Source organism: Lycium ferocissimum, unplaced genomic scaffold (assembly GCF_029784015.1).
Source record: "Lycium ferocissimum isolate CSIRO_LF1 unplaced genomic scaffold, AGI_CSIRO_Lferr_CH_V1 ctg97, whole genome shotgun sequence".
NCBI lineage: Eukaryota > Viridiplantae > Streptophyta > Magnoliopsida > Solanales > Solanaceae > Lycium > Lycium ferocissimum.
Window position 1 is genome coordinate 286,316 of NW_026727848.1, and position 18,877 is coordinate 305,192.

At 35.5% G+C, this 18,877-nt stretch overlaps 2 protein-coding genes and 1 non-coding gene across 3 annotated transcripts; 1 reads left to right on the forward strand and 2 right to left on the reverse strand.

The window, feature by feature from the left end:
- The first annotated feature begins 10,468 nt into the window (after positions 1-10,468).
- On the forward strand, positions 10,469-14,073 carry LOC132046169 (probable inactive receptor kinase At5g58300). The gene is made up of 2 exons (XM_059436728.1): positions 10,469-12,643; positions 13,173-14,073. The coding sequence occupies exons 1-2, from the start codon at positions 11,404-11,406 to the stop codon at positions 13,739-13,741; spliced, it is 1,809 nt and encodes a 602-aa protein (XP_059292711.1). The 5' UTR covers positions 10,469-11,403; the 3' UTR covers positions 13,742-14,073.
- A 972-nt stretch (positions 14,074-15,045) lies between these two features.
- TRNAI-AAU (transfer RNA isoleucine (anticodon AAU)) lies at positions 15,046-15,119 on the reverse strand. The gene has a single exon. It is a non-coding gene; the product is annotated as a tRNA-Ile (tRNA).
- Positions 15,120-15,391: 272 nt separating this feature from the next.
- On the reverse strand, positions 15,392-18,557 carry LOC132046165 (methylesterase 17-like). Its single transcript, XM_059436724.1, has 4 exons — positions 18,048-18,557; positions 17,801-17,941; positions 16,019-16,162; positions 15,392-15,919 (listed from the first exon to the last, which is right to left on the reverse strand). The coding sequence occupies exons 1-4, from the start codon at positions 18,321-18,323 to the stop codon at positions 15,635-15,637; spliced, it is 846 nt and encodes a 281-aa protein (XP_059292707.1). The 5' UTR covers positions 18,324-18,557; the 3' UTR covers positions 15,392-15,634.
- Between the last annotated feature and the right edge of the window lie 320 nt (positions 18,558-18,877).

Below are 18,877 nucleotides of genomic sequence, written 5' to 3' on the forward strand. Positions count from 1 at the left end.
CGAGTGTCAACACGAATCAACCTTTTTAGGAATAATAAAAATAGAAAGAAACACAATAGTGCAAGTGATGTCAGTCTAGGTAAAGTCAGGATCATGTAAAGTCAAGTAGGTCATGTGGCAAATAATTCATCAAATAAAGTCAAACAAGTTGTCAAACAAATGTACATGAATATATCAGCCAATAACGCGTCCTAATATGCATGTGACCTCTTTGCGCCAGAGGTAGGCCTAACGTTTGTTTGAAGGGTAAAATATGCCATAATATGTCATCCCATTGCTTTTGATTAATTAAACAAATTCTATTACCCAAAATAAGGTACAAAAGTATTGTAACATTATTACATACCAAATGAGTACAACATAAAATATTTCCTAGTCTAAATAAAATAAATACAATTTTCTATGTCTAAATGTACAGCTCCATTTTGTGATGTCACTGATCTTCGGCAATCACAGATGTTCTCCACTGTGGATCCATACCTGTCACATAAATGTTAGTCATTCCCTCCCTCCTAAAGTTTAACTAGTCAAAACAAATAGTCAATATTTAGGCACAGTTACCCTTCAAACATGCATATAGAGTATGATTTAGTGTCACTTGGGGTCGTGGACCCACTTGGACGTTTGGGTAAAGTCATCTAATGGATTTAATACACCAAGGGTATTAAACCTCCTAGGTCATAAAGTGTATGCCCCTAATAACGGGTGTTGGTTTAGCTCTATCCTAGGTTGACTAAGAGTTGGTTCACTAGACGCAAGGTTCCCGAGCGGACTACTCGAGTGAGAAGGCTACGCGGTCACCGGTATTCGGACACCCCGCGCATATGCCAACTCTCCTAAGATTTGGGTTTTTGAAAGAAAATTTTACGGGTGCGCAAAACACACCTCGCGTGTACGTGTGATAGTGTGATTTTCCAGATGTGGAGAAAAGTGACACGGGATGACAGTTATATCAAAGCAGTAACAGTTAAACAGTTTATATCAAACAAACAATTAATAGCATGTAAAAACAGTCAGTAGCAAATAGAGTAATTAAAACAAGCACACAAAGCCTATTTAAACTAAGTCCGTTATGGTTAGAACCTAAGTAGTCCCCAGCAGAGTCGCCAAGCTGTCATACCCTATTTTAACCGGGGTCAAAATAGTTTATAACATCCGGATAATTCCGGGGTTATTTATAGTAAAGGAGTCGCCACCTAATTATTTACGGTGAATTAGGGCACCTAAGGTTGATTAAAGTAATTATCTAAAGTCGATTTTAAGGGTCTGCGAAACTTGAGACTCTAGGTAAGGGTTCAACTAATCTAGAGGGAAGGTATTAGGCATCCTCTAAATTCCATTAAAATGGTTAATCCGACCGGACTCAAACTTAATTAGGCTAAGTATAAGTGTAACATTTTAGAAAATAAAGTAGTTCGTAAATATTGTTAAGGCCTTAAAAAATGTTATTTAGAATAAGGCTTGTACCAAATATGATGATCTTGCATAAGAGGAAACTTCAAATGCCATTTAAAATAAAATTTATAAATACTACTAAGGTTTTAGCTAAAAATACTATTTAAAGTAAGACTTGCATAAAATATATAAGTAGAGGAAAATAGGGTTTATGCAGCGTTTTAATAAATATTTGACATAATTCAAGTGGCGAGGCATTAATTGATTTTTACATTTTTAGGAGTATAGACAAAAATACAAAATAGCTGATAAGAGTTTTCTTTATCTTTATTAACTATACTTTAAAAAATATGCATATTGACTCAAAACTTGGAGAGTTATTTATAAAAATATATTTGATTTTATGTTTGCGTATTAGTGATGTTTCGAAATTTCTAAGATAGTAAAAGTAGATCATGATTCTTTTAGCCCAAAATATGTAGTCATGCTATTTAAAAATTAATTATTCTAAGAAAGATAAATATTAGGAGTATTATGAATAACTTTAATATAAAAAGAAGAAAACGAGACTTTATAGAATTAATTATTGGTTTTCTTTAAATTAACTACCCATTGCTAAATTCACCCCACTAGCTTGCTAAAGTTCATCTAAATCAACAAACAAAAGTGTTAGTCATACAATACAAATAAAATGCACAAAATAAAAGAGGGGCAGAATGATTTTAATGGGCTCAGCCCACTTTGGGCTACTGTGATCATGCACACTGTTGGGCTTAGCCCCGAAATTCTTTTTTTTTTTTTTTTTTAAAAAGCTGCCGTGGACGGTTTCTGTTATTGGGCTTGGCCGTACTTTGTTTTCCATTTTTGCTGCGGATAGGGGCTGACTCGAGAGAAGGATTTCGTTGGGCCTTGGCCCAACACCGAATGCGGAAGATGACGAGTCCCTCGGACTCGTGTGCGAGATGGTCATGCACAAAACAAAGGGAAAAGGATTAGGAAATGAGCAGATTCAATAAGGAAGATAAATAGACAAAAATAAAGCATGATCAGCAAAGTCCAACAAGATACAAATTACAAAGAAACAAAACATGAAACTTAATTACAAGCACAAACTAAAATCGATAGAGCTCGAAGAATCGCTATTTAAATCACTTTTTAGGGACTTGACTTTACCGATTTAGCTACTGTGTCAGTTAATTCAATTAAACAAAAAGCTTGACATTTTGATCAGTATCTTAACATATATAAACTAGGGGAGCTCCAGCTATTGATACTAACAAACTAATAACATGCTGATCCTCTTTAAACCAATGAAGATCCAAGGATCATTCAATTCTATGCATGAAATATAAGGACCAATACTGAGTTTAAAAAAAACAGATGCAAACGTGAATGATGTCTCACTTAAAAAAACTAGAGAAGATGCAAAGGGGAAAATTATTGAAGGTTGAGCATGTAGGAGTTTTCAAACTAGGCAGATTCTTTCAACACACTATTTCAAATCTCCCAATACATGAACTTAATAAAGATTGGGCACTAACACACAAGTGGTGAATTTCTGGAAATTCAGAGAACTCCCCAACGAGATGCACTTCATTATTTTCCAATCTTAATCAGAAAGCCTGATGACAAATTCCCAGTACTCAAACATGTTTCCATTAAACATTTTCTTAGTCTCACTTAAGTGATACTTCATTTTGGAGAGAATGCCAAGTTCGGAAAGGTGATACAAATAGCAAGGAGTACAAATAGTCAAGCTCAGCTTTCCTTTTTTAATTAATGCAGATTATGACAAAGCAGATCCTCCTATTTCGTTTCAACAGTTTTAAGGACAGGGGACCAAACCAATGAGTCATTTAATATTTAATCGACCATATACTCTAGTGAACTTTACGGGTAGGTTGTGCGAACATCATAGCAGACACTATAGGAAACCAAATCAAAGTTCCAAAGAATACATACGGATAAGAACTTATACCGGATTCCTTATTTTATACAATCCATTAAAGTTGCCGAGGTATCGATTTTAAAGCAAAACGGACTCTCTCTTTTTAAATACTAAAGCAATACTAAACTTTGACAGATCCATCACAACAGGATTCAACCACATACCCAAACTGATTGAAAATATGAAAACGAATTGAATCAATGGATAGAACCACATAGGAGGAATAATACGCAAAAGGAAGATCAGGCAGCATGCATACCATACACAGATTTTGGTTGTTCATGCAAACAAGAAAAATAGTATGAGAGACTGCGTAGTATAACAGTGGAGTAACCAGGAGCAGCAATATCTCCTTAAGTACTAAAACAAAGGATCGGCCTAGCCAAAAGAATAAACACTTGTCGAGAGTTTGCGATAACTGGGTCATCCTAAAGCAGTGTTCATAGCTTCAAAATACAGTAACAATTAAACCGAAGAAAACAACACAAAGCTAAGTTCATGTAGTAAGATGGACATAGAAGGAACTTTCGAAAACATACAAAGAAACGGACAAACTAAACTTGATCAAAGTATGTGAAAACGGACTACGTCTATTCCGAGTTCAGAATCACTCTCGTAACCCCCCCCCCCCCCCCAATTCTGCAAATCTTATTTTACTCGTCTAGAAAGTAGGCTTTATGTATTACTATCTGTTTTAATCATATACGCAATATACCTAAGATATGCACACCACTATATGTATATCGAATGTATACCCTCTTCCTACCTTGATAATCCACTGTATATCCCATGTATATTCGGCTTTACAAAAGGTTCTAAATCCTGGAAGTTCAGTCTAAGCATCCGAACCACAGTAGACATCTTTCAAATTCATTTTAGCTAGTAGTAATCTATCCTAACAGCTCCCAAACATCAAACGAATAACACGACGACAAATAAATTACATAATAGATAAATAATGAACCAAATTTTTTTAACTAAAGCGAAAAGCGAGACTAAAGCAATGAGTGTATCAGAGTTTACCTTGTTTGTGCGCAATGAACTGGGCGTCGAGACCTCGGATCTACACTCGATTACGACGAATGATTTGACTCTCAGATTGAAACGAACCAGAAAGATTTTTTGGTCGGAAGTATCTTAAAGTAAGCTAAAGTGGCTTATCAAATCTTATGAGATTTTTGAGTGTGCTATCTACCCGAAAAACCCCAATCCGTCTCTCCCCTCCCCAAATTTTTTTTTCTTTTTTTTCGGCTAAGAACTTCCCTCCCCCATTTATAGGAAAAGGTTGGGGTTTTTCTAGGTTCGAAATTGGGCGGGATTCGAAGTCGAAATCTTTTCAAATCCGAACGTTAGAGAATATGACACTGATCAGACACAAAGGCAAATAGACAAAACCCATTTTTTGAAACTGTACTCGAGAAAATCCCAGTGACTGGTAAAGAACGATTTTTTCTTCATAAATGGACAAAAACCATTAAAGTAAAATCAGATTCGAACAGAGGATGGTGAAAGGAAACAAAACCCAAACCTTTTCAACCGTTGAAAATCTGAGCAATGTTCACGTGATTGATTCGGGGTTACCGAAAATGGTTCGATCATTTATGGTCCGTGAGGATTCGTCGTGTTTTGGAACGAAAAACGGAAAGCTTTTCCTGTAATCGCCAGAAAAGCTCAGTGAAGGCAAACGTATATGCAAATGGGTAGACAAAAGGCTTTCATGGCTAAAGATGATTTTGGGTTTAACTCGAAATGGAGGAGAGAGGAAGAGGGAGGTGAAAAAGACGAAGGAGAGAGAGAGTGTAGGGAGAGAGAGGGAGATGGCTACGTTTGTTTTGATTGATGAAAAGAGATTAGGTTTTGGTGGTAAGAAATTGGGCCGGTCGGGTCAGGTATTGATAGTGGGCTGGCTGAAAATTTGTGTTGGGTAACATAAGGTAATGGGTGATACGATCAAAAGGAAAATGGGCCGATAAAAATGGCCAAATCGTTTTGGTCCGAAAATGTGGCCTTTTTCTTCCTGCAATTAATTTATTCTTGGTTTTTAACTTAATATCTAGTACAATATATACTATGTAAAGATAAATGGTAATTAGTATGTGTAAAGTAAAATTAATTTAACGCGTACAAATCCTAAAATAAACGATGACGAACCACTTAAAAATTTGTAATAAAGTAATACTATTAATATTGATAGTAGAATAATGAAAATGAAAGTAATGATATTAATAGTAGTAGAAATAGTAGCGAAAATAAAATACTTAACTCGTTAATAACTTTGGAAGCCCGAAGAAATAGATTAGAATAAAGGAAGGACAAAATTGGGTGTCAACAGTTAGAACCTTTCCCGGGTGATCAATCTATTCCAGAATTTTGTCCTCAGAATACTTGTAAGAAGATTTGTAATTTTGCCGCAAATACATTCGGGAAGATGGTTTGGGCATCTTACTCATTACGAATAAATTCCTTCACTCGTAATGCCAAAAAAGAGGGCCTCACTTATAATGAGAGATTTGTTCTACTTTGTGAAAAAGAAAGTTTAAACAATCTACTTGCCACTTAATCACAAAGTAATTTAGAATACAAAAGTCAAAAATACCTTAAGTTGCTGATAATTTCAGCGAATGGAGCTTATCCATGCCCGGCATCTCCAAATATTTAGAGATAAAGATTTCCTCTATGGATATTGGAAATAGTGTCTCACTGTTGTAATCTCGTTAGTCCCTAGTTTAGGTTTTTGAATCGGAATTCAAAAACACGATACTAACTGATTCGGGAATATCAAAAGATTGGAATCTTTTATCGTATTTGGTATTCGAAGGGGCATCATGCAATTAAATTACAAGATTCTTTCATAATGAATAATTTTTGTAACGCTTGTACTCAATGTTTTGCCGTTATGGCATTGTACGTTTCGCATTTATGTTTGTTACATGAACTGTTGTCATGCATGTATATAATCCCTTCTTCTCGGCGACACGGTTCGGTTCCCGTGGATTCACCTGAGTTTTGGCGGGAAAATAGGATATAACTAAGATTGATAAGACAGTTTAGTTTTCCGATGAGCCTCTTCGATTCGCGTAACGTCTCATAATTACTTGCCATAAAGGCTGCTTTTTATTGGAACCGTCAGTTCTAATCCTTCGTATTCCTCTTTTGAACTTATATAAGGAAGTGAATCATTGATCAAATATTTCATAATCTTCTTTCCTTTTATAAATTGTTTAAAGCAAGAATTATTCTCTGCAATCTTTTCATACCTTTTCTGAAACCATGTCTTCTTCTTCTGACAAAAATCCTTCTAAAATTCCATCCAATCCTTTTGAATTGGAGACTCTTGCTAATGCCTTTCTTCCAACTCGTTCCGATTATTCTAATGATTTTGGAATTTTCCACCACTCCTCTCCCATATAGGATATTGATGTCATTTTAGCTGTTGACAACGGGACAAAACTCCATAACCATGTTGATGGTTTTGACTTTGATGCCTATTTTTCCTTTTCCTATTGTGTTTCTGTTACCCCTTCCTCTTGTTATTAAGGAATTTTGCCGCCGATACAATGTGTGTGTTGTCCAAATTGCTCCTGATACCTGACGATTATTTTATTGCCTCCAGTTTTTAGGCATTAAGGCTAATCTTCCTTTTACCTTGGATCATCTGATCCATATATACATCCCTTTTGTTTTCCAGGGTGGCTTGATTCATTTGTTTTCCCGTGGAGAACGTAACCTAATCGACTCTATCGATTCCGGCGACATGGATCGATTGAAGCGATTTGTCAAAATTAGAACAGAACTACTCCATCGCCCTTCCGACGATGTTTTCCCGGAGACATGGAACCTAACTCCGAATCCTGCTAATCCGAATGAGATTATAGGTATTCTTGATTGGATCACGGGTTTGTTGGGAGCCTCTCGGGATGCTATACGTTCTTGGAGAAGTTTAAGGCTTCTTCCCTCAGTTTTTTCTTTAGAAAGGCCCGGACGTTCAAATAGAAAACGAAAGAGGGATGTAATCATAATAGAGGATGATGACGAGGAGGTTCAAGCTGATATTCTTCATTCTGTTGCTCCCCCTCTACCTAATCCCGAGATATCGGTAAGAGAAACATTTCCGAAGAGTGTCAACTATTTCCAACAAGAAAGCTCTTCGGGATCCTTCCCGTTACCAAGAACGTCCCATGGTAATGCGGAGTTATCCTTGGGTTACCTATCTGAGATGCTTCTACAAGGTCACGCCTTAGCTGCGGCTTCTTCATCACAGGTTGCTAAAATGAGAAAAGAAAACGAACAACTTAAGATAAAAATAAAAAAGCTTAAGTCTGACCTTCAGGACTGTGACCCTGTTGAAGCTGCTTTGATGTTGCGCCTAGAGGATGTTGTTTGTGTGTTACAGCATTGGGATAATGCAATGCAAGTATTGAGCACATCCTATGCGGACCTTCAAGATCAGTTTAAAAGTGTTGAAGCTTCTTATGAACGTTGCTACTCCCGGTGTAAGCTACTGCGCCTTCAACGTGATGTGGACATCCTTAAATCTCGGAAAGAGGCTTTTGAGGAAGCTCTCACTCCAAGTTTTAATTTGACCACATCTCTTCAAGCTGCTACCAATGAGCTTCAAGTTGTATCTGCATCTCTTAAAGACTTGAAATATTCCAGAGAAGATTCCCACTATTAGAATCACTCTCTCCTCCAAGAACGTTAAGAATCTTGAAAAAGTGTGTGCTGATTCTGTTTTTGGCGCCATCTGATAATTCTAATCTTAGTCACCATTCTTTGATTCTTAGATTCCTGCTATCAATGATCACCATTGTTGATTCTTAGATTCCTGCTATCAACGACCACCATTGCTGATTCTTAGATTCCTTCTATCTTTAAGTAGAAGAGTTGATCCATGTATACTTTTAGTATTTTCGAGTATCCTTCTATTGTACTTTCCCTGTTTTGAATAAACTTTTTGCCTGAATCATTTTACAAGTGTGTTTACTCATTTTCATTGTTTCTTTAAACAATAACGTGGAATTGAATTTTCCTTGAGAAATATATGATCATATAGTAGATTTATTTAAATAACCGGAGTTATAGTTGATATAATCGCTCCATGAATCGGGATCATGTTTGTGCAATGTTCACCGATGTGCGACTTTGAAATCATACTGAGATAAAGGTCTTTGTAATTTTGAGGAATTTGCAATTTTATCGGGATGACTTGCAGTCCCTAGTGTATACATACAGACTGACAGTCCCTATTCATAGTCCCCCATTGTTTGGGTGTAAAGTATGAATATTCAAACAATGTAGCATGTATACCATTCCCGTATATCCTTCTTACTGCTTCTTCCCGGTAAAACCCAATTGGGATTAAACCCGGGTAAAGGGTACACAGTTCATAGAATGTATCTCTGCGTTAGGAATGATATAGCTTCAAATTTCTTATGTTGCAATTGTTGGCGATGATCTTCCCGTTTGCTCCTAAATTGTCTTCATTCGGAATCGTGGTTGCTAGGGTCACCGATCGTAAAACCAAATCATCAAATTTGTGTTTTCGTGTTTGAGCCTTATTGTTGTAGTATCTTTCCGCTTTCAAGGCCATTTCGTGGTGCTTTCTTCAACGGCTTCGTTGTTATCTTCTTCAATGGTGTTAGCGGTTGTTATCTTCTTCAATGGTGTTAGCGTATCTTATGCTTGGCTTCATTAACCTAAGAAATGGGAGTTTCACCAGTATTGGTCTTAGGTGTCACTCGGTACCTTTAGCATTCCCAATTTTTTTTTTTTTTTAAAGTGTGGAGTATATTCTTGTTTGTTGATTCTACTCGTTTATACAAAGTCTTGCTTTTCTTCGCTTTCAAACTCATCGGGATTGAAGTGTTATGTGGATCGACGTCGATGTTTCTCCTGTTGATCCGTTAGTTGTATCAACCAGTCCCTCTTCATTGACGTTCCTGTTTCCGTCAATGGGTGGTGTAGGTGTGGCTGCTGTCATATCTGAATGCAAAAACAGAAGAAAATACCAAAGTAATAACGCCTGCGTAAACAGAGATCAAACTACAAAGCCAACTGTAGAATTCCCATAGACGGCGCCAAACTGTTTGAGTCAAAATTCATATTTTACCCAAATAGTTGAATTTGTTCTAAGGTTAACCACAGTCGGTAGTAATTTGATACAGATGTTAGAATTAACACATGCAAGTTATTTAAAGGTTCATAAAGAATAAGTAAATAAAAGGGAAAAGTAAACTTATGCCAATTGTAGATGAACAACAGTGATGGATTTCTCTGTCCCCAGAATGAATAAGAACTTGATGATAAAAGAATAATGATAATGATAATAAGTAGAGAATAATCAATAATCATCTATTTTTTAGTCAGTATTGGCTCCCTAGATATACAAGTGAAAGTCCTATTTATAAGTATATGATCCTATTTAGTGCTTTTCCCGTTGTGTGTATGTAACGACAATCATTAATTGCTGAATTAATGATTGTCATTTAATTCCTTGATTCTGGCCGTTAGAAACCGTTTTGCCGTTACTGCATTAACTCTATTTAATGCGCAATCAAGAGGGTCTTTGTATGTTGTTTCCGTTGATGTTCTATTCGTTGACTAAGTCTTTGATATTTGCTACCTCTCCGTAAATGCTTTGCTCGGCATTACCATCAAATCTCTCTACGTCATTGTATAAACTGACACGTGTCGACTACATGTTGGTCCACGTGTTAGGTGCAATTTTCCAACCATACACTTTCTAAAGTGGTGTTCATTTTCTTAAGACTCCGTAGTATAGTTACATTGCAATTTTCAAGCTGGCCAAGCCAAGAAAATACAATCATAAGGGATAATGCACAACGTCTTCTTGTGGTGCTGATTCTACTTTTCCACATTGAAAAAGTCATGTACATCTTTGCCTTTCAGATTTCAAACTTGCTTATATAATTAAGCTTCAACTTTTGGCTAGCGCGAGAACATTTATCTTTGCTACACAATCTCAACTCTATTATCTGTTACTAATATTTTTCTCTATATACATACAACCAACCCCAGAGGCATAGTAGTAGACTAGTGGTTGTGTACTATGCATAAATAATTAAGTAATACTATATAAAGTCAACGCTTCTTCCCTTCCAGGAATATACAAAATCTATAATAAAGATGTTTCAAATATTCATCAAGAACGTGGAACCAAGTATCTCCAACAGGAAATTTACATAAGGGATTTATCATCCCACTATTTCTTTACCTCTATTTCTTTTTCTAATTGAATAGGTGCTTCCGATAGTGCATTTGTAAACAAAATATTCGATCTTTAGTTGCATATTTCAAGTTTTATGCTGTTTATTTATCATGCTCATGAGTAATTAAAAGCAAAAAGAAACTTGTACCTTGGTTCTTAGCGGGCCAGCAATGGAAAAGTTATATTTTTTGTTTTTGTTTTTTAACTAAATGACTTTAGACAAAAAAATACAGTGAACCGTATCCCCACTCCAACTTTCACAATCTCACCTCAGTTGTTCCTTCATTATCAATATTTGACTTGTGCTTCCTGCTTCATAGCATAGATCCATTGTCAAAATATGATGAAAATGAAATAAACTTTCCTTCTTTGATGTCTTTCAGAACCAACGAGCACGGTTAAGTGATAAATTTACTAGCTCAGTCACCCACCTTTTTCCCCAAGCCTCTTTATAGATCTTACATAGATAACTTTATACAGTACAATTTTTCGTATTGCCAACTGTACGTTTGTTCCATATATTTAAAAAACTAATTATCAGAAGGCTTAGTTTTAGCTTGCTTGTTGCTCTTTCAATAATCAACAACTTTCCCATACTTACATTTTGAGATTGAGGTCTCATGCTCTCATTCTTCTTACTTTCAATAGTGCTAATTCTTCTGGACTGCACAGTGTTCGTGCAAGGGGCTATCTAATCCTTTCAGTAAATGTCTTGTGCAGAAATCATATATTTTCCTAACCCAATGACTTATGAATTGTATTTTACAAGAGGAACCAACTGATTTTGCTTCATGCTATTGCATTATTTGCACAACCTGAGTAGTAAAACATAATGAAACTCCAACCTTTACCCTCAACTATTTCCATTTTTCTCCCCTTGCTAGCAATTCTTCCTCACATTATTGCTAATCTTGATTCAGACAAACAGGCTCTACTTCAATTTGCTGCATCTGTCCCACATCTTAAAAAACTCAACTGGAACTTTGCTTTACCAATCTGCAATTCTTGGATTGGAATCACTTGCAACAAAGATGGAACCAGAGTCAATTCAATTCATCTGCCTGGTGTTGGACTTTTTGGTCATATTCCAAGCAATAGTATAGGAAAACTAGATGCTCTCAAAGTCCTTAGCCTAAGATCAAACAATCTAAATGGAAATCTTCCTTCTGATATCCTTTCAATCCGTTCTCTCCATTCTATCTACCTTCAACATAATAACTTCTCTGGTGATATTCCTACTTCTTTTTCTCCGAGACTTGGTGTAGTAGATCTCTCCTTTAACTCTTTTACTGGAAACATTCCACCTACAATTAAGAATTTGACTCGGCTATCCGTGTTGAACCTACAGTTCAATTCATTGTCTGGAGCAATTCCTACTCTTGATCATGCCTCAAGGTTAAGTCTTTTGAATTTGAGTTACAACATGTTAAATGGTTCAGTTCCATATTCCCTCAAGAAGTTTCCACTTTCTTCTTTTATTGGAAACACTAATTTATGTGGAACACCTCTTAATAACTGTTTTTTAAGTTCTGCATCACCCCCTCCAATCTTTGAAAAACATAAAGGTGCCAACTTTAAGAAACTTAGTACTGAAACTATCATTGCATTTGCAATAGGTGGTCCTTTTGTGATTTTTCTCCTTGTTTTATTGATCTCCTTATGCAATTTGAACAAGAAAGTTAGTAATAACACAAGCACGGTTGAAGATAAGGTGGTTAATGACTTTGGAAGTGGGGTGCAAGATTCTGAAAAGAACAAGTTGATGTTCTTTAAAGGGTGCTCTTACAACTTTGATCTGGAGGATCTGTTAAGAGCTTCTGCTGATTTTCTTGGTAAAGGGAGTTATGGAAGTGCTTACAAAGTTTCCTTGGATGAGGTAACAATGGTAGTGGTGAAAAGGCTGAGGGAAGTAAGGGTTGTTAAAAAGGAGTTTGAACAGCATATGGACATTGTGGGAATGGTTAGAAGGCACCCAAATATAGTACCATTACTTGCATGTTATTACTCCAAGGATGAGAAAATTCTTGTTTATGAGTACAAGCCTGCTGGTAACTTGTCAGCAGCCTTGCATGGTATATGCTGCTTAACTCTTCTTGTAATTACAGCTTCATCTTAGAACTTTCTAGACCATTTTTCCAAATCATGCTTGCTGCACAATAATACCCAGCAAATGCATAGGTTTGGTATATTAAGTATAAATATACATATAATATACAAAAAATATAGAGATAATATACATAATCAGTGTATAGGATTTGTAAATTTTGGCTAGCGCCCACAATTTATATCTGACGACGGGCCAAAAATGAAAAAAACCACTTATTTTAATGATCTCAATTTAATGGAGTGACATCGTCAGTGAGAATTCATATAGCTGACTCCAACTCGCTTGCAATTGATGCGTAGTTGTAGTACTTATTGTTGTTGTATTTGTACTATTACATGATCTTGCTCTGAATATATGCCTGATATTAACTTTTCAGCAGCCTTGCATGGTATATGTTACTCAACTCTGATTGAAATTGCAAGTTCATCACCTGCTGCAGATTAATAATGAATCCAGTTTTGGACTTTATCCTTACATGATTTTGGTTATAACAGGTACTTATAGAGGTATTGGAAGAACTTCACTAGACTGGGATACCAGATTGAAGATATCTCTAGGAGCAGCAAAAGGAATTGCACATATGCACTCTGAAGGTGGACTGAAGTTTACTCATGGAAACATCAAATCATCCAATATACTTCTTACACAGGACCTAGATGGTTGCATTTCTGATTTTGGGTTAAGTCCTCTAATGAATTACACATCCATCAAGTATAAGGGTGCTGGTTACCGCGCTCCAGAAGTGATTGAAACGCGAAAAGGCACACAAAAATCAGATGTTTATAGCTTTGGAGTATTGCTACTTGAGTTGATTACTGGCAAATCCCCTCTCCCATTGCCAGGGCGTGATGACATAGTCGATTTGCCTAGATGGGTACGAGCCGTTGTTAAAGAGGAATGGACAGCTGAAGTTTTTGATGCAGAGTTGATAAAGTACCACAATATTGAAGAAGACATGGTGCATATGCTTCAGGTTGCACTTTCATGTGTAACAAAGGTGCCTGATATGAGGCCTTCAATGGATGAAGTCATTAGAATGATTGAGGGAATTAATCAACTATAATGAGAGACAAGACTTTTCTGAGAGGACAATAGATCCAAGGAATATAATGCACATACCCCTGAATGAACCAAAAGTTTTAAATATTTATCTGAATTTAGATTGATTATGGAGAATACAATAATATGTCCCAGTATTAGACAGTGTCCAACCACGAGCTCTCCTCGTGCAAGTCTAATTCCTATGGACACAAATAACCGACTTACTTGTAGCTAGGACTCCTAATTGTGGTGTGTTTCTATGTAATTCTGTATGTCTATATATCCTCCCCTGTTGTATCGAATCATGAATAAGAAAACACGATTTATTCTTGAGCATATTCTTCATGTCTTAATATTGCATCGAATAATGAATATGAAAGCTACATGTTGCATGTTCTGCACCCGCAAGTGCCTATTTGTTCAGATCAAATGTTCAATTCTGGCATATGTATAATCTTGATCAGCTTGGAGAATTACTTGTTTCTTCCATCCCTCCGCTTGTGTTTGATTAATTTTGTCCGTAGGTGATTAGGTTGACAAGAACAGATACTAATTAGTTTGCAAGTTACTTGGATGCTTTTGGAAATGAAATGCTACTCTTTATGCCTTCTGCAATGATCAGTGACCTCATTAGCAGTAAAGAAGTTTGCTTGTTGTAACTTGTGACAATTCGGATATTAAAAATAATTGAGCTCAACATATTGCTGTAAAAGGAATATATACTGGTATGTTCAACTTGATGAAAGTAAATGATAGTATTATACTAAATAAAATTTTACACTGGGAGGATCAAAACCACTAAGTCCCCCATACACCAAAGTGTCCTTTAGTTGTATAGATTAAGGAACAATATTTATTCAATATTTATTCATCTAAATAAATTATTCACGGGATAACTAATTAAAAAAAAAAAACGTTTATTCAAAACACTAGTTAATTATGGCTTTGATTTTTCTTTTACAAAAGGCAACAGATGTTATCATGTTAGGATTACTAAAACTAGTTCAACAATGTATACTAATTAACTCAGGTGAAACAAGTCAAACGGGCCTAAAAGTTTAGTTTATTAATTCTACATTAATAAAGGGATAAATGTGAAACATTGACATCAACTAGGGTTGACTTTGGGGATCAAGACATTTTACGTAGGTAATTAAAAAAATAAAATCACTCTCGTTTACCAAAAAAATGAAAAGAATAAATGAAGTGTGATTTTCTTTGACCTAAATGAACTTTACAAAATGTAAGCAGGCAATTAATAAAAGAGAAAAAGAAAAGAAACTAAACAGTAAATAGCAAAGCGTTTGGAAGAACAAACAAAAGAATTGGCCCATGCAGGTCTCGAACCTGCGACCTTCGCGTTATTAGCACGACGCTCTAACCAACTGAGCTAATGGGCCTTGTTGATGTAGAACAGCTCAAAATCTTTAATCTCTAGTAGCATTCTAGCTTTACCGGATAAAATGGTCATTTACAATGTGTGTAAATTAGCAAATCCATGCTTGCTATAGAAATTTTGTCTTTCAAATGACTTGAGAGTGTCTATTTTTTACACCAGTATTTATAAGTTATACCATTAGGAATATAGTCTAAGAAAAGTTTAGTAGCTGAAATCACTTTTACACTATTACTTGATACATTTTGGTAACTAATGTTTGTAGTTAGGTGAAAATGCAGAAAATAGTAGCAGTACATTAGCTTGAGCACTTTCTTGGAATTTGACTTAACTACACATGTTTATCTTATTGTACATATGCAAGTAATAACCACATTGGCACACTTCACACTCACCCTATTCTGCAATATTTATTGTCTTTCAGTAGTTCAATTCAATACTTAGGGACTAGACAATAAATCCCTAACCTAGAATAATTAACCACAATATACTATGTACATGGTGGAGATGTTTACCATCTCATTCAGTACTGCACCCGAGAGAAGCAGCAGCTTTAATAAGCAAGCCAAATAGCAAGAATGGAGCAGAGAAGAAAGGGCTGTGATCACTTTCCAAAGTGTACACATTCTGTGGAGGCCATTTCTTGATCATTGCATCTTGCTGCTCTGGCTTCACCACTCGATCGTACGCTGTTCTAATGTATATTCGTGGCACTTCCTCTGCACCTTCCCCTTCTTTAAATCGACCGCTTTTTAATGCTTGAATTGGTCCAGGACGCAACAACATCGCTGCTAATGTTGAATCCTGTAACAACAATTATGCCTCAGTCTCAAATTCGTCGAGAATCTGTTTTTCCTAACAAAAGAAACAATCACTGGTTATGTGAAAATTTGTATACTATACCTCGAGTGGGCTCATCTGGTAAACGATTTTGCGTTGTAAACTTCTCTTAATGACTGCACTGGTTGGGGGTTGTTCGGGTCCTAATCCGAACAACATATCATATACATCAATAGGTTCACCAAACTTTGATAAATCTGGGGTGCCCTGTTATAACAAGATGGTAAGGCTAGGTACACCAGAAGAGAATTGAAGATTTAGTTATAGCCTTTGTATATCAAAGGACTTTATACACATGGAAATGCCAACTATTCCTTCCGTTTTTTGAAAAAAACCTATGGTGCGTCGAAGTATTTACTACCTAATCCTAATTTGTTTGGCATGGTTTAACTAACCACGAAGTATATTAATTAGAAATAAAGGGAAGCTTTCGATGCTTAAGCTTAATACGCCCTATAAACTATACCTAGGTGACCTTTCTAGTGTGTCCACAAAAATCATGTTATACTATAGTATAAGTTATGTTGTGAAGTAATGGTTTTAAGACATGCTTGAAAATTGTACAGTAATTAAAATAAGAGTTAATTATATTTTAATATACTTAGAGATATATTTTATGTTTTCTTACAACTAAACACTTAACACCTTGTAAAATAGAAATATTATTCAGGCTAAAATATGTGTGGATTTTCATATCATAGGAGTTGTAAAATATATGATTCTAAATTACAAAGCTTATTTAGTATAAGTAACCCAGAAAAAGTGTTTAACTCAAAAAGGCGTACATATTTACTAGTATTACGTGTGAAATAGGAGTAGTTTTCGTTGTCAAAGGGCCCTAAAGCTAGGAAGCAAATACGTAGTCATAAAAAAATAATACTATAGTAGGACATGATGATGTAATAACGCCATAGAAACAGCTCAAAGAGCTAGCCCTTGCAGGCAGGAAAGGCCAAGGCCTAGGAGAAGAGAGAATCTGGCGGATAATGCCACAAAAGCTAATATATATACACACACATACATGAAAGAGACAAATACTATACAAATAGACAAGTAATTTTAGTAGTTTAGCCTGCACGGATGACGCAGATTCCTTATACAACAACAAAACTATTTTTGACCACAACTCCCTATGCCTCTCACTCTCTGCTCCTCTTCTATCCCTCCCCTTTGTTTTATTTTTCAACTTTTTAGACAACATATCCATGTCTTCTAGCTCAAAAAATCCCTTTATCCCACTGTCCAAAACCCCCATCCCTGACCCCACCTATATATGTTTTTATTTCTTCACTGACCTTCATGAAAAAATGTATTTACACTATCAGCTGGCGTATAAACTCTGTGTGATATATATAGATACTAGTTTAAAACAAGGGTGGAGTTGGAGTTAGTTACGGTTTCAATTGCTTTGATCAGAATTCTATTTTTGTGTTAAAAAATTAAGTTAATATTAATATGTATAAATAATTTAGACCAAACCCCAATAAATTATACTCCCTTTGTTTCAATTTATGTTAACTTATTTCCTTTTTAGTACGTGCCAAAATGAATGACTTCTTTCCTAATTTGGAAACAAATTCACTTTATGAATAATTTACGGCCACATAAATATTCAAGACTTATTTTGAACCACAAGTTTCAAAAGTCTTTCCTCTTTCTTAAATGTCGTGCCCAGTCAAATGGGTTCACATAAGTTCAAATGAGATGGAGTATACTATATCTTTTAAGAATTCAAAATCCATAAATCATAATTTTGATAAATCAAAATTTTGATTTAAAACTATGTGACACATGTTCCATTTAAGATGATCAAGCGAGGATTAAGGCGATGGAGAAGCTACTTACATCTTTAACATCTTGTTCGGTCACAAGTCCATTTCTTAACATGGTTGCTGCTATATACACGGCCAGCCTTACTTTCTTTGGGAATTTGTGAGTTGCATCTGTGACACTCAGTCCTCCAGCACTGTGTCCTACCAAAATTACCTATTTTTCAACATCATGTGTACAGTAAGTCTATTATACCTTTGCAGTTTTACCTTAAAATTCTGCAAGAGGCTATTTTCACGTGTATTTCAAATGAATTAATTACCTGTTCATTTTCAGGCAAAGATGACAAGAAATCGATGAGAGGTTCATTGTAATCATCGAAGGAAAGAAGAGTTGTAGGATCAGCAGGATGAATTCCAGCACCTTTAAGGTCAAGACATGTCACTTTATAGCCTGAAATCTCCATTAAAGACTTGATTTTGTACCAACACCAGCCACCTCCACTAATTCCATGTACTAAAACAAAGTGTGTTTTTGATAACTCATCTTTTTCTTGCACCTTCATCTTCTCTCTTTCTAAAAAGTACTCTTCTCCCATCTTAGATTTGACCAAGATCTACGGTTTTCATAAGCTATAAGCTAGCTATATATAGCACTTGGCCTCTCCTTGTTTTCTCTAATTTCAAAGTGGGGGAAGATTCTAATTTATAGTTGGAATATACGTAGTTTTGCTCTTCGTCAACGTATAGTTGGGGTAGTCTCCAATGTCATGATATTATTCATTACAACTTTGTAACAGTTGCGGTTATAACTTATACGGACTATTATTGATTATTAGATAATGTCAAGGTTGGATGAAGACGACCCTCAATCAGTGTTTTAAAAGACGCGGTCATAAGGCAAGCGTTTTACATATGTCTTGCCTAGGCGTAAATCTCGAGGCATGGGGTTACGCCCCATGAATATTTAATTTTTAGTATTTTATAAATTAATAAAATAAACATATAAGTGGAAAAAAATACATTAAAATTATATATATAAAAAAAAATAGTAGACAATGCATATATATATATATATATATATATATATATATATATATATATATATATATTATTAACATGCTAACATGTGCATGAATTATTAAAAAAAATC